The 27,679-nt window shown below is 35.1% G+C and overlaps 1 protein-coding gene across 7 annotated transcripts in view; it reads right to left on the minus strand.

Moving 5' to 3' along the window:
* Nucleotides 1-27,679, minus strand: part of SBF2 (SET binding factor 2) — a 302,371-nt gene that overhangs the window by 37,606 nt on the left and 237,086 nt on the right. For 4 of the 7 annotated variants that reach the window (XM_074841630.1, XM_074841629.1, XM_074841632.1 and 1 more), the window contains 12 exons: nucleotides 22,384-22,554; nucleotides 20,567-20,829; nucleotides 19,125-19,297; nucleotides 18,786-18,859; nucleotides 18,200-18,395; nucleotides 16,919-17,046; nucleotides 14,459-14,634; nucleotides 13,455-13,600; nucleotides 9,347-9,545; nucleotides 7,085-7,281; nucleotides 1,866-2,003; nucleotides 651-746 (listed from right to left, as the gene is read on the minus strand). In XM_074841630.1, coding sequence (XP_074697731.1) covers nucleotides 651-746; nucleotides 1,866-2,003; nucleotides 7,085-7,281; nucleotides 9,347-9,545; nucleotides 13,455-13,600; nucleotides 14,459-14,634; nucleotides 16,919-17,046; nucleotides 18,200-18,395; nucleotides 18,786-18,859; nucleotides 19,125-19,297; nucleotides 20,567-20,829; nucleotides 22,384-22,554 — 1,957 coding nt within the window. The remainder of the gene's footprint in view (nucleotides 1-650; nucleotides 747-1,865; nucleotides 2,004-7,084; nucleotides 7,282-9,346; nucleotides 9,546-13,454; nucleotides 13,601-14,458; nucleotides 14,635-16,918; nucleotides 17,047-18,199; nucleotides 18,396-18,785; nucleotides 18,860-19,124; nucleotides 19,298-20,566; nucleotides 20,830-22,383; nucleotides 22,555-27,679) is intronic. The other 3 variants (XM_074841634.1, XM_074841633.1, XM_074841635.1) reach the window with 1 other exon arrangement.

Consider the following 27,679-nt stretch of genomic DNA (forward strand, 5'->3'; position numbering starts at 1 on the left):
TTAGGCTGGAATGGACCTCAGCAGGTCAATGTAGGTCTAACTAATTTGAGATGAGGTATCAAAAAGGAAGAAAAGCAACTTTTTTAGATGCTTAGAAATAATTGTAAGAGGAGCCTTCAGGGCTAAAAGGTAATAAACGAAATATAAAATGCTCCCTTTTCAGAATAATTATTTCCAAAGAGCGCACTGTATCTCCCTATTTACTACACCTGGCCACATAACTCCCTCCTTTAACTAGAGTAAAATTATTCAGATAGATTACTTGTAACTTTATAAAGCATCAGCTAATCTTCAGCCAAATGCTGGAATGATCTGTAATTGGAGAGTCTAAAGTGCATTCAATCTTAATACAAAATATGCATTTTCAGGCCATACATTTTAGACAAATTAAAAATATGGAAGAATCACAAAGTATTTAGAAACTAATTCCTAATTGAATGCTGAATTTTCCACTAATTTCCAACATGAAACAAGCTTTATTTCAATGGTAAGTAAAGGACTTAATGTTACGAACTGAGGCTAATCTGTAATTTCTGTTTTGTTGTTTTAGAGAGTAATGAATCGGTAAGTAGTGTAATTATTTTCATTTCACTAATATTTTGTTAGCATTTATTACTTCAAATAATAGACTTTGAGCTAGTCTTACTAACCTCCTCGAGCAAAGCTATTGGATAGATTTACATCCAAATGTCCTGGCACTACCTGCATAAACACAGTAGACACTCTTGAAGCCCTCCTTTCAGTGCCTAAAGTCAGCCAAAAAAAGAAGATTAAAAAACTAGCGTTACTCAGACTACTATTTAACATAACTGATAAAATGCCCTTTTTCACACAATACAGCTAATTCCTGCTGACTTTGTACTTCAGATTTATTTTTTAAGACAGATGTATACATTGGCAGCAGTACAGAGATGTTAGATACAGCTAAGCAATCAACATATTTTACAACAAATGAAGCAGAGCATACACACTTTAGGAATGGTGTTATTTTACAAGAAAAGCTACTGTTTGGCTGTATTAGGCCAATTACCACCAACTGAATAAGACAAGACAGACACAATTTCAAGTCACATACTCCTCTTTCTAAGACACTCAGGTTACATTCACATAAACCTTACCACGTTTCATCACATAATAACTGAAATAAAGCCAATTAATTTCTTCATGGTTCCACCCATGCATAACTAAATAGTGTATTTTGAAAGTTTTCACTGCAAGTAAAGCTCTACTTGGAAATTACATTAAAAACCCATTATGAGTACGCAACACACATGAACATACCTTTCGTTGCTGCTGCAGCTAAATAGTGTATCTGTTCATATAGAATCTGAGCTTGTTCTCATGATATGAAATAACAGCAGTATTTTGCATTGTCTTCAATTTGACAGTCTCTTATTCAACATACAGTTTTCAACATGCTTAATTTGTTATAAAATACTTTAAAGTACTTCTTTGCTTTTAATTCTGTTATATAATGTCATTGATGCATTTGATACCAAAAAAACCCTGGAGAGTTTTGGCATCTTGAAATTCTGGAGAACTGTATTTGTTCCAGAATTGTAATAAATTACTAATGCCTCAAGATTGGCCATCATAATCAAGTGAATTTCATCAAAAAATATGATTCACAGATGGATAATAATTTACTGTCAGATTAAGAATACTGGAAAATATTTTGGGAAAGATTAGAAACATTCTTTACATACAGAAAACACATTCACTGAAACTAAGAGTGAATAAGCTCTCTGGAAAGTGTAACAATAAAGAAACATCAGAATTCTTATGGGACGCTGTCCTAACATCAAATCAGAGAAAACTCACTTTTCAACTTAACCATAGAAAAGCACTATATAAACCAGTTTTACCTGGAGACAGAGCAATTGTTGGTCTAACAGTGAGAGTATTACTGCCATTCATTTTGCAGTGGACGGATATCACATTCAACAAGGCTTGTAGGTATTTTTCCTGTTCTATACTGCTTGAAGATTCTAAAGAAGCATGAGCTAGGGTCACAAGAATAATGGAATACATTAAAATACAAGTACATTTATAAATACATAGAGTAGCAAAATAAACAGCTTATTATGTAAAGCAGAGCACTGAAAATGTCACGGTTTGTCTATCAAAGGTTCAAAAAGCCATTTCTTTGATGACACAAGAATGCTCAGATGTTCATCACCTGGCTGCAGAGCAGCACCCAGCAATGTTCTTTTGCATTCCACTCCACAAAGGTAAACTTCTGAATGAGTCTGTTACCTCATGGTCACTACTTGAAACATTCATCATTAGCCAGTAATCAATACAAACAGAATGGAGATGACATAGCTTTCCCTTCACTCTCCGAATGAAAGGTAACATTTCTAAGGTTGTGCTACTTGTCAGCAAATTTCAGCCTTTTAAAAAAATGTGTAGAGAAGAGATAGAACTGTTTCTTTAACAAAAGTAAGTCAAAACCATACTCAATGAGCTCTTCCTCATTCCAGTAAAGGAAGGTTACTTACCTATAACCAGAGATACATTGCCCATTCACTGCAAGTATACATATATCAAGAGACACCAGTGTTCATGCACTCTGCTGCATTTAAAGACATCAGTGGACACAATCTACATGCCCTTCAGGTACCCTACTCCCAGAATCTGACCTTTTTAATGGAATACAGGAAAGAGGATGGACAGTGATGCACATCTGGATAACACACATTAAGGGATCTCCGTTCCTGTTCCCTACTGACAGCCCACTGGCTCCTTCACCAGTAGGTAACTTCAGGAAGTGTCTTTCCATACGCTTAGGTCACTTGTAGGAGGTGGGGCTGTACCGTTATGAGAATCACAATTCTGTCTCTGAAAACCTCTGTATAATCCTTTACATGCATGTAGTTTCACATGACTACTCTACAGATCTCAAACAGAATCATTCTCCAATTGTTACAGATGTCGCTGAAGTTGCTGGAGACATGAAAAAGGACCATTCCAGAGAAAAGTGGCTGCAAAAGACTGGATGAAAGCAAAGCCAGAAAGAAAACAAACACAGTTTAAAAAAAGAGGGCGGAGAAAAAAAAACCCAAGATGAGAAGGTATGATGCTCTGAGAAAGCACTGAAGTAAAACAGACAGTCCACTGAAGACAATCCTAAGACTTAAAAAAGTTAAGAATCCAATAACAAAACACAGAACCCAGGAAAAAATCCTCAAAAATAAGAAAAATTTAAAAAATTAATTTTAACCAGAAAAACTCCACCCATTTGTGTCCAGGTATGAGGATTTAAAGGAAGGGAAAAAGATGAAGCTCAGGTCCTGGGCTGTACCACAATGACAAAAAAGTGTCCAGTCTCAATGAGTCAGATTTTTTTAAAATGCCAAACAAAATTTTTTGAATTCTAGTTTATTGCAGCCACCTCTGGACTCACTACAGGACAAAAACTTCATAGCTGGTTTAAACAAGGATTTGGTATCTTGACCACAAGAGTCAAGCTTTGGATTAAGAGAAAGAATTTGATCGAGCACATTTTGACGAACCACAATGGTAACTTATAAATAGTTTTCCCCAGTGATGATCCAACCAGATTCTATGCTGGAGACTAATAGACAGTAACCTAATTAGCAGGAGGTGGCAAAAGAAATTTCAAGATAGCCCTGTTAAAATTAGTGTCTGAGTTGGAAGTACAATCAGGAAGTAATTAGAAAATGCACATGCTGAAACTTCATGCTGTTTCTGTCTGACAAAGCAGAAAAAGCCTGAAGAAAAACATTATTTTCTCTTCAACTCTTAAGCAGAATTTACACATCCCGAAATCCACTTAAATGGTCTCTGGGTCTCCTAGTCCTTGAAGCAATGCCAACAAAAAGTCAATTTAGGTCTTAACAATTTAGTTAAATGAAAGGAAATGAAATGCCTAAATGAAAGCATAACGTCCTTACCACTTGCATTTATAAAGTTTTATTTTGTGAAGAGTATTGTATGTGTTTAAGGAAGGAGACTCAGGAGCAGAATAGCTTGACTTATATGAAAGTCTGTTATTGAACTGTGCAGATACCTGAATTAAAGATTGAGGGCAATAATGTCCTTGTGAAAGATTATAGATGTAAACTTTGCCCTCCAACCTTACCACCAATCACTCCATCACACAGTGCTTAATAGTATAAAGGGACTGGTGACTCAAAGCATGGACCCCTTATCTGCACAGATAAATAGAGATTTCTATAAAATGACTGATCTTTTAAGTGCTGTATAATACATGAAGGCCATCACAACAGCATGGATTTAAACAAAAGATGGGGATGGAGATCCCGGCAGCAATTTTATAAGTCCCAGGAAAGAAATGCATTGCTCAATAAAGCAGTACAATTGCCTCCGCTGCTAATATGTGCTCTATATGCCTGGTTGCAGGTCGCTCAATCTTTATCTTACAATAGGTCCTAATATAGTCAATAATTCAGTCGGTATCAAGATAACTGTTCTCTTGGATAGTGTTATTACATACAAGAAACATAAATGGTAGCTGACCAATACTTGGTAATTCAGGTGTAGAATATCACATTTAGAACTACAATGGTCTGCAAAAAAACTCCCAGAAAGGCTAAAGTGAAATTCAGGACCAGCTTTCATGTTTCAAAGGAACTTTTGGAGTATAACTTTCCATCTCATATTCAAACTTCTATTACTAATCCTTTGTGGACAGATGTTAGAAAAACAATTCTGTTGCACATGTAGTTTGGTTTCATATAGCAATTCTGTGCATAATTTCCCTAAAAAATATGTTCTGTGCTTCTTATATAACATACTGATCTCAACTATGCCTTGAAAACTTGCTTAACACACAATGTAACAGGAAAACACAAAAATGTTCATTAAGTTCCAGCAGGTCCTCTTTGTTTCTGTGTATCCATCCAGAACCCGCTAAGAAAAATCTACTCTTAAGAAATCTCTGCTTAGGAAGGTATGCATCTGTCAAATTTAATTTAACATTATTCCTGTCCTCTTAGTTTGCATCACAATGCATTTTTCAATATAGACTTTCCTTCACTGTATGCAACTCCTGCTGAGGCAAATACATACACCTGTGTATAACTACTTTTATTGATCAGTTTCTTTGAAAGTTTTGTTTTACCCAGCTTCAACTTCACTATAAATAAAATAAATATCCTATAAATATTTTTCATTTTCCTTGCAGTACCTTCCTTTTTCAATTCTCTTTACATTTTAAAAGAAATGGTAACTCCAGAACCTAATGTCTGAGAAGACAGAATAACTCCAGAAACTAAAGTTATTGTCAATCAGATTATCTATTGCCTAAGATACTGCTGGAAGTATGACAATGGCAATGGCAATTTAAAAGACTATATAAAATTAAAAAAAGAAATCACCTACAAAACCAATGAGGTTACACATTGGAAATGTGCTTTAAAGGGTCAGGCTTTGAAGATCTTGTTTTGGAAGGCTCTCCTACTCCCATGCACATAAAAATGATAGCTACTACAGAAAACATGAAAGTGTTTGTCTTTATATAATTTGCAGACTATTCCTGCAGAATTTTTTCAATTTATTCTATTTATACCAGGTTAAATATGCCTGGTCAGTATTTCAGCCAAGACAATCAGTATTAAATCAGTTTATAAGACTAACATATGAATTACCATGCTTAGGATTCATACCATAAACCTGGGGAACAACTGGTGTAGCTAATAGCTTTGGTAGCTGCTGTCTTAACTATTGGTAGTACTTTACTGATTCATTTTATGAGTCTTTTCAACAAAAATGCATTATATAAAACTCAATTCATTACCCTGCTCCTCACTCCAACTGTAAAACACCCCCACAAAACACTGAAGAGACACATTGAATCAATGTTACAGCAGTGAATATTCAGCAGATAGTGATTCAGAAATTAGTGTTAAAATGTTTTTCTAATATCTCTGAAATTTTGAGATTTTAAAGGTAAATTCGATATACACAAAACCTCATATAGCTAAACATTATGTCTGATGAAAACTGTTCTTTACAAGAGAATTGTGGTTTTCATAAAGATACTCTGTGAAGGAAAATTACAGGGGGGCTATGCAGAAAATATTTAAATCATGTAATCTTCAAACTACTCTTATGCAACCTGCACATATTTGTACATTATGCTTGTTACCAGTTTTGAAAAATTCTGTAGAACTGTTCAGTAGAGTCAAAGCTTTTAATTGTGTTTTAGTCATTACTGGGGTGAAACACAAACATAAACAGGACTGAGGAGTTTTTTTGCTACCTTAGTGAGTTCCTGGTATTACAATGCTACTTCACTTTTTTTTTTTTTTTTTTCTTCAAAAAATAAATACTATGGCCTAATTCTAGAATAATTTCTAAACAACTATCGGTTTGACTTTTTCTTCAGCAATATGCCAAATTCACTCTTGGCATGAAATTAACTCCAAAGAAATTATCAGCGTAAGAGATGGAAATCCAGGTAGTCACAATAAATATCCTAAACACTGTTTGTGAATGATGAAAGTCAACTAATGTTCTTTACAAAATTAACGTTTTCCTAAAGTTACATTCTTCTGAAAAATTAACTAGTCTGACAAATCTTGTGCTGGTCCAGTCCTGATCACACAAAGGAAGAGATTTACTCAATGCAAAGACTCCAACTAGAATCTTTCACGTCTATGCTTTATAAAAGAAAGATAAAAGTTAAACTAGTATTACAATGAAAAACATGAGAAAATACAATGGATAAGAGTCTCTCTAATCTTTTATATAATCCTCTATGAAAAGGGACAGCATACACTCATTACCTAAGCTAGTGCAAAGGAAAAAGATAATTTAAGGGAAACAGGGGAAGTTTGCATTGCGTTTGGCAGATACCAGCTCTTACCGAAGACTTTTGGTATGTATATATCTGTTAAAAACATTCATTGACATTTTTTTAAACCACTTTGATATCATTTGCAATCTGCTTCTTGATATACAGTAATTAAACTGAACTAATATACCATCAGATAACCATTCATATCCTGAGACTTTTGATTGAACATCACTGATTTAATCTAGAAAAGGATTTCTACATAAAATTACTTACACAGAAGACCTAGCTGCATCAACCCACCTGTAGTATGTGTGTTTTGGGATTTGAAGAGGCCAACAACACCTTTTCCATGAAAGCCCCCAGATCTAAGTAGAAGAGTACTGGTTTTAGTGTTCTTCCAACAGACAACTGGTAGGCGATTGTGACGGTAACAGCGAGCAACTCTCTGCAGACTGCTGTCTTGAACAGACTGAGGTACTACCAGCAGCCCAGGATAACTGTATTGACAAAACGGTGAAAAAAATTGAACAATTAACATTGCTTTCAAAATTTTTAACAATGAAAAAAAAATTCTTAAAATAACAAGCTGAATATACATCTTAATGAAAGTACACCTCCAACTGTTAGAATTATCTTTTATTTAGTAACTCACTTTTAGTCCAATCCTAGCAAATACACTAATTTGTAAAGAAAACTGCATTTTAAAAACAACTTCAATTATGAAAAATCTGTAAGACTATCACTACTAGTCTCTTTCCATTTAAGGTTGTATTTCATTTGGTAGTATTTTTCTTCTTAGTATATCTCTTATCAGTCACTATAATGAAGCCGTATTTTTGAGCATGACAGAAAAGAGAAGTTTGAGGCATGCAAATGATGCAGTAGTTTTGTTTTGACAATTGTATATGAAATACGAGAACTGAAAGGAAAGAATGTTAGATTGGCTAAAGCATCACAACTAAAACAATAGTTTTTGTTTTATGTCAAAATACATTTAAGTTTTACAGTCAGATTCCTTGGAACAGTGTATTTGAAACTGCAATTCTGTGTACTTTTTAAAACACTACAATACACTGAGAGATTAGGAAATTCACTGATACAATACCTTTAAAAATAGAAAATCCAACAAGATGGTAGTTGTGTTCATGTTAGTGAAAGAAGGATTCAAGAAATATGAAAGATTATTTTCTATTTCCTCCAAAAACTATTCAATTTAAGGGCCAATTTCACATGTTAAAAAGAAACTAAGATGAGGAGCAGGGAAAAGTTAGTGCTTACAGAAGAACTCTGTTCTTCTACAATATACACTGTTCCTGTAAATTCAGTTCTTTGACATTTACTGACTTGCCCTCATCAAAATCAATGTAGTTAATATTTGTGGTCTACTTCTTAAAACACAGTAACCAAACTAATATGGCACTAGATAAGTATTTATATCCTGGGATCTGTAACCCACTCAGATATCAATTATATTTTAAAAAAATGCTATAGACTATTAAAAACTGGTGGTTTTAAAGGAGGAAAGAGTTGTCTGTATAATGTTCAAAACATAACAAAAACGTACAGATTTAATGCCTTCATCTGCATTGTACTCAATGGTGATCGAACAAAACCAGTTATTAATCTGTTACTCTAGGTAAGTCAGAAAACTAGAAAAGTTATGATATTTTTCTTGTGTGCCCCTCTTCCATGAAGAACTGGTGATTTCATTATCCATAATGAAAGCAATGACTAGCCATAACTAGCTTTAGAGAATGCAAAAGCTCTTCTGATATGACTCATACAGATATGTTTTTGTATTAAAAAGAATTTTTGTGGGTAGTGGTAGTAAGCTACATCAGCTTTCACAACAAAAAAAGGAATTAGTAACATTCATGTGTTAAAACACAGCATGTGACTTTCAGCACAGGACAAACTTTTGAAGTAGTGTAGATACCTTCATGAATTCAATTTTAAAACATATTTTTTTATTTGAAGAAAATAGTTGAGTATAATTGTTTCTGAGGCTTGCTTTTTTATTTAGGAACAGAATAGATTTTATATGCAAATAAATAATTTCCAGTACCAACACAGCAAGTTACAGAAATCATATCAAGAGAGTGAGTTCTATGCGCTGACATTATTGGCTAAGTCAGAAAGCTGAAAAATAGCCTAATGATTTAGTCATCAGTGCGGAAAGCCCAGAGAGAGAAACTCCTTCAAAAGGCAATTCAGAGTATCTAGGTTAGTCTCCTCCAAAAGCCTCAGGGGCACTCTCTTTCCATGGGCCATAGAAAGAACCTAGGAAGGACAACTTGTGTTGTCTGACAGAGCTCCTGGGGCGATACTGAAGGCACGCCTCCTGCTACCATGGCTGGCGGCCTTTCCGCATCTCATCGATACATATGCAGCCACCAGAAGATGCATCTCTGAGTGGAATACAAATAGCTTCAGGGTCACTGGTTGAACACTCCTACTGTAGACAAAAATTTTCTCAGAGTAAATTGCTTAAATGGATACATCGTGTGGTATGTGTGTTATGCCATCTTTATTTTCAACTACTTGACTGAATTGGTAACTCACCTCCTGCAAAGCGAATACATCCTGTTCAGTGCAGTTATTCTTAAGTATTCTGTTTTTGAACGAGAAGAGTTACTACTGATGGTCCCTAGTCCCAAACGTTGATAGTCTCTGAAACAGGCTCTTTCTACTAATTGCTCCATTGTTGATTTTTCTGATGCTTTTAGGGTACCACTTGTGTGCAGCTCGCTGTCATCTGAAACTAAAGTTAAAAATCTTTAAGAATTTGCTATTGGGGAAGCCAGCAGTTGCACAGAATGCTATTTTTTTCTGAATGATGCTATTATCTTCTGAACAAAATATTAGTTGGTCTTACTGTCAGTGATGATTAACAAGAACTAATACATACAAACCACAGCTTACAGAAATTATAAGGAATAAAATAAGATTTTAGTCAGGAAACCTGAATATATCACAGTTACTTATTGCACTTGTGACTGTCATGGCTGACAACTCTCTTGCTAAAATCCTGGAAGAAGTTATCTCATACGAATCTGAACTGAACCAAAGGCAGATAACCTTTCTTTCACCAATTTATGAAAACCTGTTAAACTCACAACTGCTATACAAAGATGTACACAAGACAGAAACATGAAAAATGTGCACATAAATTCATTAAACATCCAAGATAATATGGACCTCGCAATTTTTTAGAACTTTCTTCAAAAGATGTAACAATCTTTTTAAGGCTTGGTTCAAATAAAAAACATTTCTGTGTCATAATTTCACAACAGATGACTGTTGATTTCTTAATGCCTCAGTTTCAATGTCAAACAGCAGCTTTCTTCAGGCGTGCACATCAGCTGCACTTTCCAAAGCAGAAAAACCTTTAACCATGAGAGATAAAAAACACGTCGCAAGTTCAAATTACACTGAAATTCAAGTCAAGCAAGGTCTTTGTACAAAACCTGCCACCTGCCTGTTATTGACACTTTCAACCATTTCCAAATACTTTTGAAAGCAGATTTACTGTTCACAGCATGTATCAGTTACTTGCTACCACCTCTAGCATTGAAATACGTGTGTATGAGGGGAAGTATTTCTTCATGAAAGAGGCACTGAGAAGTATAGAAGGATTTAAACAGGACTTTATAAAATTGGAAACTAAAATTATTTAAAAAAATAAAAATTATGATACAATTAAAATTTACTGGCAGTAGACAACATGCAGAATTTACAGGAGTAGAACCCACATATATCTTTTTTGTGTGCATCTTAGCATAAAAGCTAAATGAATAATTTTATTGCCCCTGCATCAAGCAAACCCAACAATTCTCTATCTAACCTAAATAATAAAAAGTTTAATGCTGTGGATATCTCCTCTTTTTTCCGTGTTTTCATATTTGTCATGGTAGGAAAGAAGTTACAAAACATTTACAAGTATAAAGTGCACTAATGAGAAACAAATTAAATGAGTTTTAGAAATAATTTTATTTTGGGGTACACAGAAGCTTGGTATGTAACAGTTTTGAATGGAAAACTATAACTAACTCAGGTAAGATGAGGGCGCGTTTTTTGAAATATTTTTTTCTAAATGCATTTGTCTCTCATGAAAGCACGTATACTGGTGATCAGAATTTGCAAAACATTTTCCAGTGCATAAAAAGCTAGAGATTATAAGAGCCAGTGTCCTCAACCTGAAGAGGGAGATGAAGGTATTTTGCTGTCTCCAGTTTAAAAAGGATTTTTAAAAATTTGATTTTGAAAAGAAGAGGAATAATCCCTCTATTTTACTGTTCCTGAGATATGACTGTAAAAGTGGGTTTTACAGTCTCCTATTTTACGGAACACACCAGTATGATCACCTATAGGAAACAGAATTTAGTAGTGATGAGATTCTAAGCTCTGAAAATAATAATATGGGGAGGAATTGGAGGGAAATCAGGTCTTCATTACCAACAACTAATAACCAGAGTACTGTGCCTGGTTTTGGAAATCACATTGCAAGTTATATGTGGACCAGCTGAAGAGGACTGAGAAAAGAGCAATTAAGATGATCAGAAGTCTATCAAGACCAATAAACAAAGAACTGGAAGAACTGTGGATATTTAATATCCAGAAAAGAACAGAGAAGACAAATATTACAATAGTCCATAAAAACATTAAGCACTGCAATGAGAATGAAGGGAATTACCTCTTCTACACGTATATGGTGGCAGAATAAGAAGTGAAGGCTTTAAACTGTGGCAAGGAAATGTTTAGGCCTGAGTATCAGAAAGATGCCTGTTTTTCTCCAGCATTAAGGATTGTTAAAGCATTAGTACAAATTGCCTAGAGTTGTGGAAACTTTGTCTTTGAAAGCTTCTAAGAAAAAGTTAGGTAAACATCTATGAGGAACAGATTAAGTATGTTGATCTTGCCTTGAGGCAGAGAGATGGGAGTAGATGATCTCTCGAAGTTCCTTCCAACCCTATTTTTAACATTTCTTTTTCAAGGCAATGCATCACCTGCTACAGATAGTTGGTGTTTGCTTCATTGTTGGTATTAGCTGCATAGTTTCCTATACTTCAGGTTTTGAGACTTGCAAACAAAAAGTCATTCACTGCAGTCAATATAAAAGAAACTGCAGTGATTAAATAGTGGATTTCCTATGGCTATTTGTACTCTGTCTGAAGCAGAATTACTACTGTTGTAGCTGACTATACCTGAGGTGTCAGTACAGTGTGGAGAGGAAAGCAAACTGTCAGACTTTGATCACTTTACACTTTCCTAGTCAAAACATCTGGAAAGCAGCAGGTAGAAAGCCTCACAATTTATATTTTTGTGGTTTTGTTAGGGGAGTTAAAAAGTGTCTATCACTAATATTTATATATCACCTGTGTTCACAGAAGAATGTAGTTATTTTGCATATCAGCAATGCAAAAACTTGTAAAATTTCTTCATTGTCAAGAGAAGTATGAATACACAGGTATGACTGCGTTTGGTGTCTCTGAGTGAAGGACACAAAATCACATAAAAATCACACAGGTACAGCCTGCAGAATTGCTTCTGACCCACAGAATCTGCTACATCAGAATGCATACTAACTCAGGACTTCAGGAAGAGGCTGGAAATTCAATAAAGAATGTAATTTTTCAGCACTGTAAAGACATTCTGTATTTCGTAATCCTTCCTTTTGCCTCTTTTCCACCACTTCTCTGGAATGAAAGAAGAGAATCAGTATTTTTTAGCTTTCCTGGAATGGCTTTATTCCATTTTGGAGAGAACAGAGACAGTGCAGTAACACACTCCTGCTTCAGACAACTTTTATAGATCTGCTCATAAGTCACATAAGTTGCCTTGTTCACTGACCAAACATTCAAAGGGAAAATTTGACTTGTTTGATGTTTTGAAGAAATTATTAGTGTTTGATAAACACTTTGTTATCTGAAATGCCTATTCTTTTTTTAAAAAAAAAGAATGGTATGACAAAACAATACCTGTTTATGTACAGGAGAATCTGGTTCCCTCTAGTGGTTTATTACAAATTAGCACTGGTCCAGATAAGGATATACTGACAGCAGCACATGGTAGGAAAAGAAGTATTTGGAAGAAAGTCAAACTCCACTCCATCACATGAACTATACAAAGTGCCCAAATAATTTTCTACTTTCTGACCCCAAATCCTTTCAACCAAAATTTGGAAAAATGTTATTTTCAGTAGTAATGACTTCTGCTGCTTTCAGAAATTATCTGTCACTTCCACATCAGCAAAGTCTCCCATAGTATTTGCTCTTTCTTGAATCTCCCTGACTACTGCTTTCTCATCATAGACTAATTGCAGATGTCATGACGTCTAAAGATAAATGGAAGCTACAGCATGTTTCTGTGCTGTGCCATCTACACTATTATGATGTAAAAAATGATAGAAATGATACTATATGCAAATTGTTTGATAATTTAAAAATAATCATCTAGTATTTTGCTTTACCACTGAATGAAGTTAACTTCCTCTTTTGCTTCGTCATCATATAAGAAAACACTTACTAAATGTACAGATTTGAAACCTTTCTCTCTACTGTCTAGGAAGACTCTGCAATTTCTTCTTGAAGACATTTCTTACTCAATAGATTGGAATGGAAGCATAATAGGATAGACTTAACCAACATGGAAAAAAATGTTTTACTATTACCAGAGATATCATCATCTTCATTCCAGCCTGGGCGATTCCCTCGTTCTTCCACTATTGTGCCTGTCTTCTTCTTTAATAAATACTGGCGTCCAATTGTCATCTTCCCAGCACGTTTTGCTCCTTTCACAATGCTTTTTGAGAAGGTACTATAAATTCACAGCAATAAAAATATTTAGAAAGGTGCATATGATTATCCCTGATAGCATGTACAGATTTTTATGATGAACTGACCCAAATAATATGTATTTTGTAATTTTTCATTTAATATAATTACAAAAATTATAACCTCCAGAAAAATGTTCCTATATTAATTTTTAAAACCCAATTTTATTATCTTGGTACAAATTTGTCTCTACTATGTCTAATGGTAACAAATAAGCAGCCATCATCTTTCTTTAGGTATTTGTATTTTAGTAGCAATGTGATAAATCTACAAAGTTGACAAAGTAAAGACAGGAAAGATAGAAATTACCTTAAAAGTTTTAGGATTCCATAACTAGCTTGGGATTCTACTTTCCTGTGTCAACAATGCTATAATCAACAGAGAATCACAGGAACTACCACTCTGGAACAGATTAACGATCCAGCTAGTCTAGTCAAAATTAACGTATAACAGAAACTTCAAAAGAGGACCCAATTCACATTAGGTTCTTAACCTATAAAGTAGCACACAAGAAATCTGTTTTTTATGTTGGCAGAGTTTACATAGCTGAAGATGCTACTTACATTGTGTGCGTTTCAAAATGTAATGAGATGCTTGTTCAAATTTACTGCAGCCAGAAATTTGGATAAATAATATATTCCTATACAAAATCGACATGCATATCATACTAATCTACCTTTTATTCAGTACATATAAAAAGATGCAGAAAAGCAATCAGTTATTTTGACTTTCCCCAAAGCTGCTTGAATGATCCGCATTTCTGAAAAGCTGTGAGATTGTTCAACGTATTAGTCTAATATCAAACAAGAACATCAATAATAAAAAAGAAGAATGAGTATACCGGAATGAAGTGTTCTTTTCTTTTTGTTTTGGTAAAATTATCTGTGGTGCTGTTTGCCCAGCTGCAAACGCAAAAGTGCTGAAGATAGACTGAGGATAACGGAACTTCATTAACTGTTTCTTAAATATTTCCACTACTTCAGGACTTACTTCTTCATCAAATGCTACTTTAATTAACTGCATATTAAAGACATGACATGTTAGAAACTGAAAAAAAATACAGAATTAAAGAAATTAAGAGATCTTAAAATACAGTAGCAAAATTCCCATATGCATGCAGTAATATGCCCATCAGAGCCCATCAGAAAATACAAATATATGTACATATATTTTATTGATTTTGAGGGATATTACACAGCTTTTTTTTTTTTTTTTTAATTTAATTTTCACATTTATGTTCTAATACTAAGGTATTTTCACTAAAAAGCATCTGGAACTCTCATAATATCAAATACAAAATATTTTGGTAAATCCAAGTAGTAGTGCTGGCACTAAGATGTCTACAGCAGTTCAAAAACTCATCACATGGCACAGCTTGGCTTGGAAATATTCTGCCAGCTCTGCCCATATACTGGGAACTAAGGTTGGTAATGCACTTCAAAGACTCTCATCAAACTAACAATTTCAGCATTCATATGTCACAACCATTATACTTCCATTACTTAGTCATTACAATTTTTGCCTCACTTTGCAAAGTATAGAAAACTGCTAATCATAAAAATGTAATAGTGAAATCTGATCCTTAAAAAGGAATTAACCTTGTGCTGTTCAACACTGATCCATCCAACCCACTAAAAATGCTTTCTGAAACGTTTGGGGAAAAAAAAAAAAATCCCGTCCCATCATCCTCAGCCAAAAGGATTACAGTCAGCAATTCAGGGGAATTAAAAAAAAAAAAAGAAAAGAAAAAAAAGAAAGAAAACAGGGAATCCATAAAAGGCCCAAAAGAACTTTAAGAATGTGGAAAAAGCAAACAAAGAAATATCCTAGAGCTTTATTCCTGAGTGCATACCTATACACCTTTTGAACGTCTTTTGTTTGCCATCTGGAAGGTGGATTTCATCATTGCTTTTTGATTTCACTTGTTTTGTAAATACTTTCCAAATGACTAATAACTCTGTTGTTCTAGGACCTCCTTGAAAGGAGCTCTTGAATCTTTAGGGGTTACACTGATCCCAGGTTTTAAAGACATTAAATAGCACAACTGCAGCCAAAACCTTCTGAAAGTCATAATTAATAAACAAAGAGGAGGGGCTATTTCATAATGCTAGCTGTTACAAAGGGAACAGAAAGTAAACTGTTTTCTGATTGTTTTTGTTCTCATAATCTAATAGAAAACTATGCTAAACAAAAGCAAAGATGATGTTTGACCAGAATCCAGCACTAAAAACACTGAGCTGTGTCATATTTAGCACATCGTTGAAGCATGCTAACTATTCTGGTAAAAAAACTTCTGGAAAATAAAAAGTCCTCACCAAGTCCTCTCAGAAGTCCACAAGAACACACCTTTTTTCAGTTGTTTTACTCACTTGTATTCCTAATCTTATGCTTCTGAATAGGCTATTGAAGGATGATTAGTTAAATAATGTCCACTATTGTAAGGAACTAGTAAAATACTGATGATCTATTTTATTATGTTTTCAAATGCTGCAGCTATTGTTCTCAATGAAAATATACTTCTGCAGTCAGCCAAGCCAACAAAATATTTTGTATCTCAAGTACTGCAGTCTACTTTCAGTCCATCATATAAAATCCTTTGTCTTTAACTTTCCATCTCTTAGGGTTTAACCACAGTTAAGATCACCACCAAGCAGAAAAAATTAGAGAAGGTTTCAGAGACTTCACGGGTCCTAAGTCTTAGAAGTCCAGCTCTGCCAACAGCCCTGCAGTATACGCTTCTGCTGAACACACCGACAGAGATCCCACAGACAGTAATCCACCAGCATCTGTGCAGGTCATATGGAGGCTCATTGGTTCTGGCCAGTGGTGGCTACCCTAAAGATTCCTGAAAGTGCAGCTTCCATGTGAGACATACCATGACTTTCTGCCATGGATTTTTACAGAAAGCTGGTAAAGTGACAAGTCTTGAAAAGAAAGCAATATTTATAGCTCTTCCATATTCATTCCATGTAGCTGGAGGAGAGAGAAAGCATGTTTCCACTGGTTTGCCTAGGCCTCTACTTATTCACATTAAGAGATTTTGGACCCAAACCAGCCCTTTAGAGGATCCAAAATAGAAAGGTGAGAAAAGGAGTGAAAGAAATCAAACATGAAAATGGTAACCCTCTGTAAATATTAACTGGGCCAAGGAATGCCCGGGTTTTATGAGACGACCGCATTCTCTATTGACTTTACAGGGCAGAAAATGGAACTCTTCACAAATACCAGGTTGAAGTGCTGCTTGTAAGGATTTTGAGCTCGATTGTGCTGTCACATAAATTTTTACAACACTTCCTTTTACCTGAAAGGTAGCTGAAGTGATCTGCAACCCTTCCTGCATACTCTGCTGCAGCTGGTTCTGTATAGTGATCTTCTTCTCCTTCGTAACAGATGCAATAGGAAAGCTCCGGATCACTGTCTGCTCTCCAACTGAGGACCATAAAATTGTATTTACAGATACTTGTTAGATCATAGAATCAGATCTGGTTTGCTCACACTGTACTTCGAATAGATAGGAATGGGTAAGTACAAAGCAACACAAAAATAATGGTACAGAATTAATTTCATGCAAAGTATGAGAAAATTTGGTAAATTCCTAAAATATTATTTTAGGAATCTGAATTTCTGCTTAATTTCAGCTGGGATGATTAGAAAAAAATTCTCCTTCCTTCTGAGTCCACACGATGGAAATACACCCCCAAAATTAAGTCGGTAGGGGGGGAAGAAACAGTTTCAAGCTTATTCAAATTTTATGTTGCATTATACAACTTTTAAACAACGAACGATATACACCGGTATCTTTACATATGACCATGAACTTTCCACAATAAATTTATACTTCTGAATGATAATCTGCTTAGAAATGGCAGATGTCAAAATATGAAAATTTATCATTCAGAAGAGCTATTTCATTACATATTAAAAAGAATACTAACTCACAAATATTTTTCATTTAGCACACTTTCAGTGGCTGAAAAAAACCTTAGTGAAAAGCTAGGGCTAGTGGAAGCTGAAGATCTCACACAGTATATATGCTCTCTCTTAGCGGTGAAGAAGGTTACAAACACTGCTCTGTAAAGCAGCATCATTAGACCAGCTTTACAGATGGAACCGAGCTATGCAGATACTATGCATTTTTTCCATTCAAATGTGTATAGAAATTAGTAAAGTATGGTCAGGAACATCCTTATTTTCTGTCTCCAACTTTATGTAGTCAATAAAAGCCCAAAATACCATGTGACAATCTAACGAAGTTTCCGCTAAGACAAGTACATGTTATGATTTTATGTTACATAAATCACCAAAGACAGCACTCTAAATATCTACCAAAACACAGGGATAAACAAACATTGAGCATCTAATGCCTCATCTGAAGAAATAAGTTTTAGTTAAATGCAAAATCAAAATGATTGTCATATCTAGTGATAAAAACCTGTATTAAGAGATTATTCTTATCTGATAAACATGAAAAATTATACTGTGAGGTATATACATTTTGATGTTGATGCTTGAACAGGGGCATAGGCCAGCTCAAAGTCCTGCCTATCTGAAGGACTGCAGTTATGACTTTATTTTTTCTTACCCAGCTGATCATGAGGAGTGCCTTTAAATATAATTCTGTAAGTGGTAAGGAACAAAGCTCCTTCAGCAGGGAGGATGTGAGGACCTCCAAGCAGTCCTCCAGTAGCTTCCTCTCTGCCATCAGGATCCAGCAGCACACGGAGACCTTCACAAACAAATTCTTCTCCTGGCAGTAAAGTTGGTCGTAGAATTTTGGGCTGATGCAAATAAACGAAAGTCTAAGTGTAATGGCGATACCAGTGTTATATCTCAGTCTAGTTATAATATTTGGCTTAAAAAGCTTCAAAACAAAATTCTTATGAGACTAAGCCCAAAGAAGGAGATGGAGTTTGGACTCAACTAAGAGAAATGGGTCTCAAAAAACAGTGGGCATGCAACAGCTTGTTTATGATCAGAAGTCTGGCTCTACTAGTTTCATGAGTTCGTATTTCATGAGACCAAAGCCAAGCACTTTATTTATCACTGGCGGAAATTTTCTTTCAATGTTTTGATGTTTCCTCCTAACATTATGAGAGGGGAAAAAAAGATGACTAAATCGCATGATTCTAATACTTGTAAAGAATACAAATATGTTTCATAATACTTGCCTTCTGTATTGGTGGAAGCCGCCTGCTCTCACGATGGACAGCCTCCAGGGTCTCTATGTGCATTGCTACAATGCCTGGAAAGCAGTAATGCCATAAATGAAGTCTCACATAATATGAAAGAGAAAGTTGCAATCTAATTAAAACACTGATATTCTGAAATTCTCAAATTTAAACATCAAGGGAATAATTATTTGAAATTCAACAGCAATTACAGTCTAGAAAAGAAATGAACCTTCTAACTTCACTGAAAGTAACTGAAAGTAAAAAGTGCATTTTTCTCACTGGAAAAAAAAAAGAGAAAAGAAAGACTAAAAACCACTTTTTTGTCACAATTCTTACCTGGTATCATGCAATGAAGACCCTTGATGTGATCCTGTGTAACTCCGCTCTCTGTACAAACCTTGTCAATAAATCTGGTGATGAAGCGTACAACTGCGTTTGCAACATCGTTGTTCTCAGAGTCCTCAAATCCACTTTCAGTGTCATAACTTTCTGCAACACTGCCTGCAATACTATAGGCATAAATAAAGAAATTTCAAGTGTGAAAAATTCAGCTGGTGATGCACATATGACACCTGGCTAGACACAGACAAGCTCTGTTCCGCCCCCGCCCCATTACAATACATAAACCTTGCTAAAAGCATATGGTAGTACCACAATTACATTGTATTTTGACTGTTATTAACACTGTCAGAACTGCATGGATGATGACATAGAACTTTCCCTCCATGAGTCCAGGGCAGACAGGCCCACAAGAGAAAAAACGCTGCTTGGAAGTGAGCTCTATGTCTTCTCTTCATAAAGTCAAGTACATTATTTGGAACCCATGGTAAACGAATATCCAGTTACATAGAGAAAGATACATTAAATGAATTTTTTGGTTGCAGAGTAAAGCATTCAAAAGCAAAAAGACCATAAAAAAAGTTTTTTGTGCATCAGACAGAAAATGCAAGCAAGTAAGTGGGAGATGTACGCTGAACATCTAAAAATGTCTCCCATAATAATATTAAGGGCCAGATTCATACATTGCAACACATAATGCAACCTGTCTACTGAGCATATCCTAATGCCTGAGTTTAGAGGTGTTTAGTCAGCAGAAATGAGTAGCCATGGGGAGTTTGATACTGATAGCCTGCCTATTTTTTACTTGATGTCAGTGTTCTCACATAATGTTCTACAATTTTATCAGGTGGGAATTCTGATGGATCATACGTGATAATGAAGACAGTAAATAGAGAGGGAGGAAGGCCTGTTATGAAATGTCCTGGATTTGCATACTAGGGAATGTAACTGGCTATGTTATACTCCTCCTGCCTCCTTAGTAATTTAACCTTTATCACAGTGGTTTAGCCCTCTTGCTTTTTGTGACCCCAGTGCCTTTCTTTTTTGCAGCTGTTGCACAGAAATTGTGATTTTATGGATGCTATACAAATGCCTTCTTGATTTTAGGTTCATACACTGTTTTTTTCAAGTTATATAAAAACTAAGAGAGTAGTTTATGAGCTGCTGTTTTCTTTCTCATCACACCCTATGTTTGTTTTCAACATCTGCATTACTAGATTAAAAATACCTACTGCAACAATAAAATTTTTATGTTCCCTTAAGTGGTGGTAAATTAGTCCAGATTAAGTTCTGTTATTTAAGAGGAATCATGTTAGACTTCTGTTCTCCTTAACTAATGATCTTGAAAAGAAGATACTGAAATAATCTTGTATTTAGAATAATTCCTGAAAACTAAGAAGCTTTTGAAAACTGTGGCCCATCCTGACTGGTGTACCCACCTGTTTGTGACAATACTGTTACTTCCACTCTCCCAGTCACCAGCAGCCGATGTTCTCAATAACTTGTTTTTACTTGTATCCAGTGGTACTAGCAAGTAGACCATGAGGTTAGCAAAATGAATTGCCTGACTGAAAACTGTACTTTCCTCATTCTGGACTAGTTCCTGCTGAGTTTGTTTATTAAGAGTTGGCCATAATCGCAACTGTTCAGCAGCCAGGTCCATTGCTGTCTTATCCTGGTCTGGACCTACAGAATTTTTCTCCTAGAAGACATATAGAAAGAAATATAAAGAAATGGAAGAAATACTAAAACTATAACGTAAAAACAATGTTTAGTCAAAACTTTATTTATTAAGTTGTTTATTAAACTTCAGTTATTTAAATTACATATTAATTTAAAAAGAAAAAGCAAATAACTACACTCAACAGGGTTTAAGGAGAGTTACGATTTGAAGACGTTTTACTGAAATATGCAAGAAGCACAATGTTGACAGATCTAAGTAACATCATTTCTTTCTAGATCTGTTTTTATGCTATATGATCTTCCATGTTTCTTCAGAGCAGTTTACTGATTTTAATATAGCTGCTCCCCTTAGCTTATCCACTTAGCTCACATAAGAACAAGCATAAATCAGATTGAGAAATAACATGCAGCTCATTGCTTGATGCAGGTGATATTCTCCAAATTCCTAGGATGTTCAGGTGAGGCAAGCTTTTATATAAATAGTTTCCAGACCAGCTGAAACATTAATGTTTTTACATGTTAGAGTCCAATTCTAGCATTTGCTTGAAGCAAACTAGGTAGATGGCACATAGTCATATTATAGCCTGAGTAAATCAGAATAAAGGAATCTGGCAGCTGATAATTAGTGACCTAATGCCTGATGTTAAATTATTGAAGGACTAGGTACCTTGTAAATGTTTTTTCCATACTAAGCTAAAGTTGAGCTAATTTTCCATGTAAACACATGTGAGAGTTAAAGTAGATGCTCCCTTGTTAAGTTGTGCTATTCTTCATATTTTTCTTTATACAGTGTCAGATTGGAAGGGGCTCCCCATACACAGTCCCACAGTCCTTTTCTCTTTATCCCTGATATGTTTGACATGCCTTTTCAGTTCTTCATTCTGAGTACATTTTAGGGAATATCTCCATTTTACTTTCTCTCTTTACAGTGTTGTATGACTTTGGGTAGCATACACTTTTCAGTCATATAGTTGATAATGATATTTGCATACAAGGCAATTACAAATGGCTCTTTACTATGGGTATGTGCTCCTTCTTAAAAAAAGAAAAAAAAATCTTATTTTAGGATGCTGCAAGACTTCCCATCATACTTTCATTTTTGCATTAAAGATGTATTTTCCTTCTACTGAGACAATTTCTGTTCTGAAAGATCTGCGCAATTTTAATAAAGCAGACTGAGTGCCATTCAACAGAAACCATCCTAGAGTTTGTTAATAATCTAACACTGGACACTAGCACTGCTGCTAGCTTAGGTTGTTCATATAATAGAACTGTTGCTAGTTTATAACACTGCTACATAAGTTACTACTCTCAGGAAAAACACACCCTAAAGTGTGGAAAATTATACAAAAACTGGCTGTTTGAAAAATCACAAGAGCAACATCAAATTATAATACTTGGCAGATAAATGTAAATTTTTGTTATCTTTCATATTATTGTACACTGTTTAATATGGGAAAAATGAAAGAAAAATGGGTAAAATTGGAGAAACCATAACTCAGCTCTCTATAACTTATGAGACAATTAAAACATGAATAAAAATATTATGTTGACATTTAATATATTCTCCTACCTTTTGTCTCAACTGTACTGTATGGTTGTCATCTTTGGCTGTAAGGTAGAGGGAGCGAACTTGATTTTGCACATTGCTGTAAAAGGTTGTTTCCCAAAACTGTTGGTTAGTCCAGATAGGATGGTCTTGTACGCAGGTGTAAGCAAACTGACTAACTCCAGGTGCTAATTTCTGAAAGCAAAAACCATGCAAAATTGACAAATCAGTCCTATTAGTTCATTTCCTTTAAAGGCTATGGCTTGAATAGTGAAACATATACATACATAAATTCAATTGAACAGACTCAAAAATGCAATATATACTGTCTGTTGTACTGCAGTGTAGGAAAAAGAAATTACCTGCAGTTTTGTGCCATTAAAGGTATTAACATACATGAAGCTTGTATACAAGTCTAATGGCAGTACAAGGCATGGCTTTCTCGATTCACAGTAGAAAAATGAGACTCAAGAGGAAGAATTCTGTGATGACAGTACAGAACACATTTTAATAAAAAAATTTTCCTTGCCAACAAAATATAGTATTTTTAATAACCTAGTCCTACAACATAGAAATCAGTATTCAAACAGATGAAAATTATTTATTTAAAAGTCAGAACTACATTAATGGAATTTAAAATAATTGTAAGCAGCAATTGAGTCCTTCCAACAAGCTGTATTTGTTGCAACAGCAGATTTGATAAACTGTTCTCTTCATTGTTATCTACTCCACTGTATGACCCAAATCCAGCTCCTGAAAGAGTACTAAATTGGGTATGTTCTTTGAAGTCACAAGGGTCTGGATACCTGTAAGGTCTCAAATAAAACCAGAATTGTTACAGCATTATTCATTATGACTGCACCAGTTTTTTCAAGAGATATTTATTTAGGTAGCACTAGTCTCCCAGTGAGTTGTTTAATATTCTTGGTAGCCACATACAATGAAAGGAAATTATTTCAATAACCTGCATCATGAAGAATGAAATATTTTATCATACGTTTTTACTTTTTGAAAAATGATACAAAAAATTTGTCTTGTATACTGCATATAAGAAGCAGGTAATCTAAATAACTGCTTATGATTATTTCTGCAATAGAACTGAAGAACAAAGTACATTACTGGGTGCCTCATTTAATGACTTTCACTCAGAATACTACCCATACCTGAAATATATACTATATCTATAAGTTAAATTTTACTTTAATGATTATGTTGTAAACCAGTTTCCTGTAGAGCATGAATACTACTCGATTTAATATTTTTAACCGTACAATTGTACACAACAGCCAATACATATAGTAAATCCTTAGTAGGCACTCAGGCATTCAAGTGAAAGACTAGGAAACTACAGCTGAAAATTTTAAAGTCTGCTTTATAGATTTCTGGTTTTGCAATTTTTTGAACTCTGTTTTCCACTTTATGCACTTCCAAGTACATCATGAACTAAAAGTCCTGATAATGTGCCATGTATTCATTCCCTATCAAAGAAAGGTCCTTTGAAATGGTATGTTTGAGGAAATGATGTGACATGCTACTAAAATTAACCCAACTGAAATACCTTCTCACGATTGACCATCAAAAAGTGAGAAATAATAGTTTTTATTTATTCATTCAGAATTTCATCAAATTTCTTGGTAACCTGTTAAGAAATCTAAATGTGGCGAAGATTCAAATTATATTAAATATGACTTTGTTTATTCAATACAGTTTAAAACAGAAGATGGTTTGTTTAACAGGTTCCCAAGTTTCAGCTGTGATGCAGTTGATGGTAGCAGTAATGGCTGATGATTGCACAGTAATGGCTCCCATGCTTGGTCTAGCCATTAAATCACCAAACAGGACAGCCCAAACAGTGTCCTACTGATCTTTGTATTGACTGCTTGGCATCCCCAGAAAAAATCTCAGGCATAAAAAATATACAGTAACTCGTGACTATGTCAAGCCTGTTAATTAGCAGGACAACTAGCTGTACGTGAAATAGTCTTTGGTTGTAAAAAATGAGAAAATGTTAAAACAAAAAACATACAGGAAGACTACCTCTATCCTCCTGTAAAGCTATCTCCTTTACACTAATCTTTATTCTTTAAGAGCTGTACACATTTCATATCTTTCACTGTTTGTAGGTATGTATACAGTTAGCTTAAAATGGCTTAATTTGTTCAGCTGTGGTAATTAACACAGGGCCCACAGAACAGATCTGGCCCAATCATTCACCTAACTCAAAATCCAGATGCACAAAACTTGTGTTATAGAGGAATGGGGATGACTGGTAAATCATGGAATATAAACATGGACAACACATCTAGAAAGCAATAGTTACTGCTAAAGCCATACCATGACGTTTAATTTGATTTATTCTTTATTTTTTTCACTGGTAGTAATTTCCAGTCACAATACTGCTGGAAAAAGGGAGTATGATGTCAGAGGAAGAAAGGAGGAAGAAAGGAGGAAGAAAGGAGGAAGAAAGGAGGAAGAAAGGAGGAAGAAAGGAGGAAGAAAGGAGGAAGAAAGGAGGAAGAAAGGAGGAAGAAAGAAAGGAGGAAATGTCTGTTCAAGCCTAGCTAGTTGGTAGTTAACTCATGCCAATTTGTGTGATGAATGTCACACAAAGGAGTGATTTGACTATCAGCCTGTCCAGCTGCCTTTGATGCCTCAGCCCAAATTAGGTAATTGTGTAAACTAGGTAAAGAGGGGGTGATCTTTGGCACAAACCCAAAAGAAAGTTTAAACTCGTTACCCTGGGTCCATAGTAATAGTGTTACTGAAATAAAAATGAAATTTTTCCATGGGGACAAACATGACAGGAAAGCTGAGGGGCTTTTAGATGCTCCTCCTGTGCTCAGAAGTTAAAACTGTCAACAGCCATGTACAAAACACAATTTTTAAACAATGGACATTTATGTTCAAATATAATGATGTAAATCAACACTGACAGTAACTCCTAGACAAAGTAAAAATGGTTTTGTTTACAAAAGGATGAAAAAAATCCATCGAAAAGCTAAGCAATCATAAACATCATCCTTCTCATCACCTGCAGGTGTTGAAACAAATGGCAAAAGCTGATAAAGGCCAGAGCACAGAATCAAAGTCAGGACTTGTAGTCCCAGGCTCAGCTCTGCCAGTTATTTTGGGCAAAATCACTTTGGATTCTCAGCTTGTTTTGGTTTGTTTGTTTGTAAAAAAGCAGTATGAATACCAACCTTAAGAAGCACACTACTGCTCCTATGCAGTCAAAATCCATGGACTAAAAATACTCTTGGTACAAATACAAGCATTCCATGAAGCTTGCAGTGTCTATGTTCTCTACCCTGGGAGTGCTTAGTCAGCCCTCTAACTAGAATGGAAACTAATCTAATAGATCAAAAGGGCCCCAATGTTTACGGTTGTATTCAAAAGAATTTGGTCAGGATTTCTCCAATTTACATAAAATAGTAGTTCAGTGTTCTTCATCAGGCAATACTACCTATATAAAACAAATCTGCACCTATCTTTCCATATAACAGCTAAACTATACTGATATTTATGCCCTTTTTTCCTGTCCCAATAATTCATTTCTGCCAGACAGAATGAACATAGGAGGCAGCAAAAGAATTTCGTACTTATAAGGGAGGATTTAAGGGCTGACAGCTTAAAAAAAGACCCCAGAAGAAAATAATAAGAATAGTTCTGAAGTGATAAAGTCCTTATTCTAAAGCTGCCTGTATGATAGCTTAGATGAGCATTGACGTGTAAATTGTAATAACCAACAGGAAATGAGTTAACTTCTGCAAAGGACACTGAGTTCTTTCCATAGATTAATGGCACTTATAAAAACCCAAACACTTCCCTCCCAAATTATGTATGAAACAGACACTACTCATATCAAAATAATGAATTACGTTTTAGAGTTTGTGAAAACACTAAGGTAGACTTGAGACTTGTTCTATGTGACTATATGCAACTTCCTGAGTTCAGGAATTCTTTCCATTATTTCCACTTTACTGCATGGCACTGGATAATACCTGCCTACATTTTTTTTCTGTTTCCTGACACTGGATACTTCTGATTCTGAAAATGATACTTGTGGCTCAGTAAAAAATTGTGCACCAGCTCCAAGACTCCCAAACTTACTGAGAGGTGCAGGTCCCCAAATAGCTTCTCTATGACATTATATGATTTAGAGTGCTTGTTTCTGGAAAAGTACACCTTGTGCTGATCACTCACCAGCCATTATCCTCTACAGCACAAAAGCTTAAAGAAGAAAGCAAGTTTATTCCAGATAGGCAAAGGATCCAGTTATTGATTGTGAAGTTGGAAAAGAGTTACAAAACAAAGAAAGTAAAAAACAGAATATAAATATACCTGAGACTGCTCTTTTCTCACATGATTTTTCTCTTTTGGCTATGGAAATGAAGGCGCAAACTCAACAGTACTCTATTTTTTAGAGAAATTCAGTTTACTTCTGAAGTAAAGGATTCACGGTGCTATGGGTTATCTGCTTGATCTCTCCGAGAAAGCTGTTGCAACTTCTGCATACCAAAGGAGATCGCAGCACTTCCTCTCCTGTATTGGTTAAGGTTCTCCCTGGAAATCTGCAAGTGTAAACTTATCTATAGATCATCATAGTGACACTGTTACTCCCTGTCTAGGAGCTGTTTATACAGACAGTCAGTCAATTACCTCCTACTGCGTATCATGAATAGGTACCACTTCCTGTAGGCAACACGCTGCCCCTCCCCAAGGTGATGCAAACCAAGTCCCACGTATGAACAGATTCTATGAGCCAGTCCTTGCACTCAGATCTATGTTGTGCCCACACAGATACCTGGTAAACTCAAAAAGACTTCAAAGAAGTCCCACAGGATCAACATATATAGACTGACCTGCAGGAGTGAGGCTTATCTTTATATTACTTGCAGACAACACTGCATCACTCTGTGCATATCTATATCAATATTTATCACAGCATGCACATACTCAAACAAGTGTAAGTGTATATAAATACATTTTCAAGTCTGACTGAGCGCTGCATGGATAACATCAGTCAAAAAATGCAATTCAATAAATCATTTTCTCATTTGGTCTAAAATATAAAATTATACCCACATATATCCTACACACAAATGTGGTGAAAGGTCATAAAAGTATAAAGTAAGAACTGTGAAGCTTCTACTGTTATTTTTTTTAGTTTTGATTTTTACTGCTTCAGGAAAAAAAAGACTAAATACTAAATCAAGCTTCTCCAACCAGAAAACAATTTGCCATCTCTCCTATCTTCAGAAAGCCACCAAACAAGACTGGACTCAAGATTGATTTCTATTTTAAAATACTTTAAAGTGTG

The sequence above is a fragment of the Strix aluco genome, chromosome 16 (genome assembly GCF_031877795.1).
Source record: "Strix aluco isolate bStrAlu1 chromosome 16, bStrAlu1.hap1, whole genome shotgun sequence".
Lineage (NCBI taxonomy): Eukaryota > Metazoa > Chordata > Aves > Strigiformes > Strigidae > Strix > Strix aluco.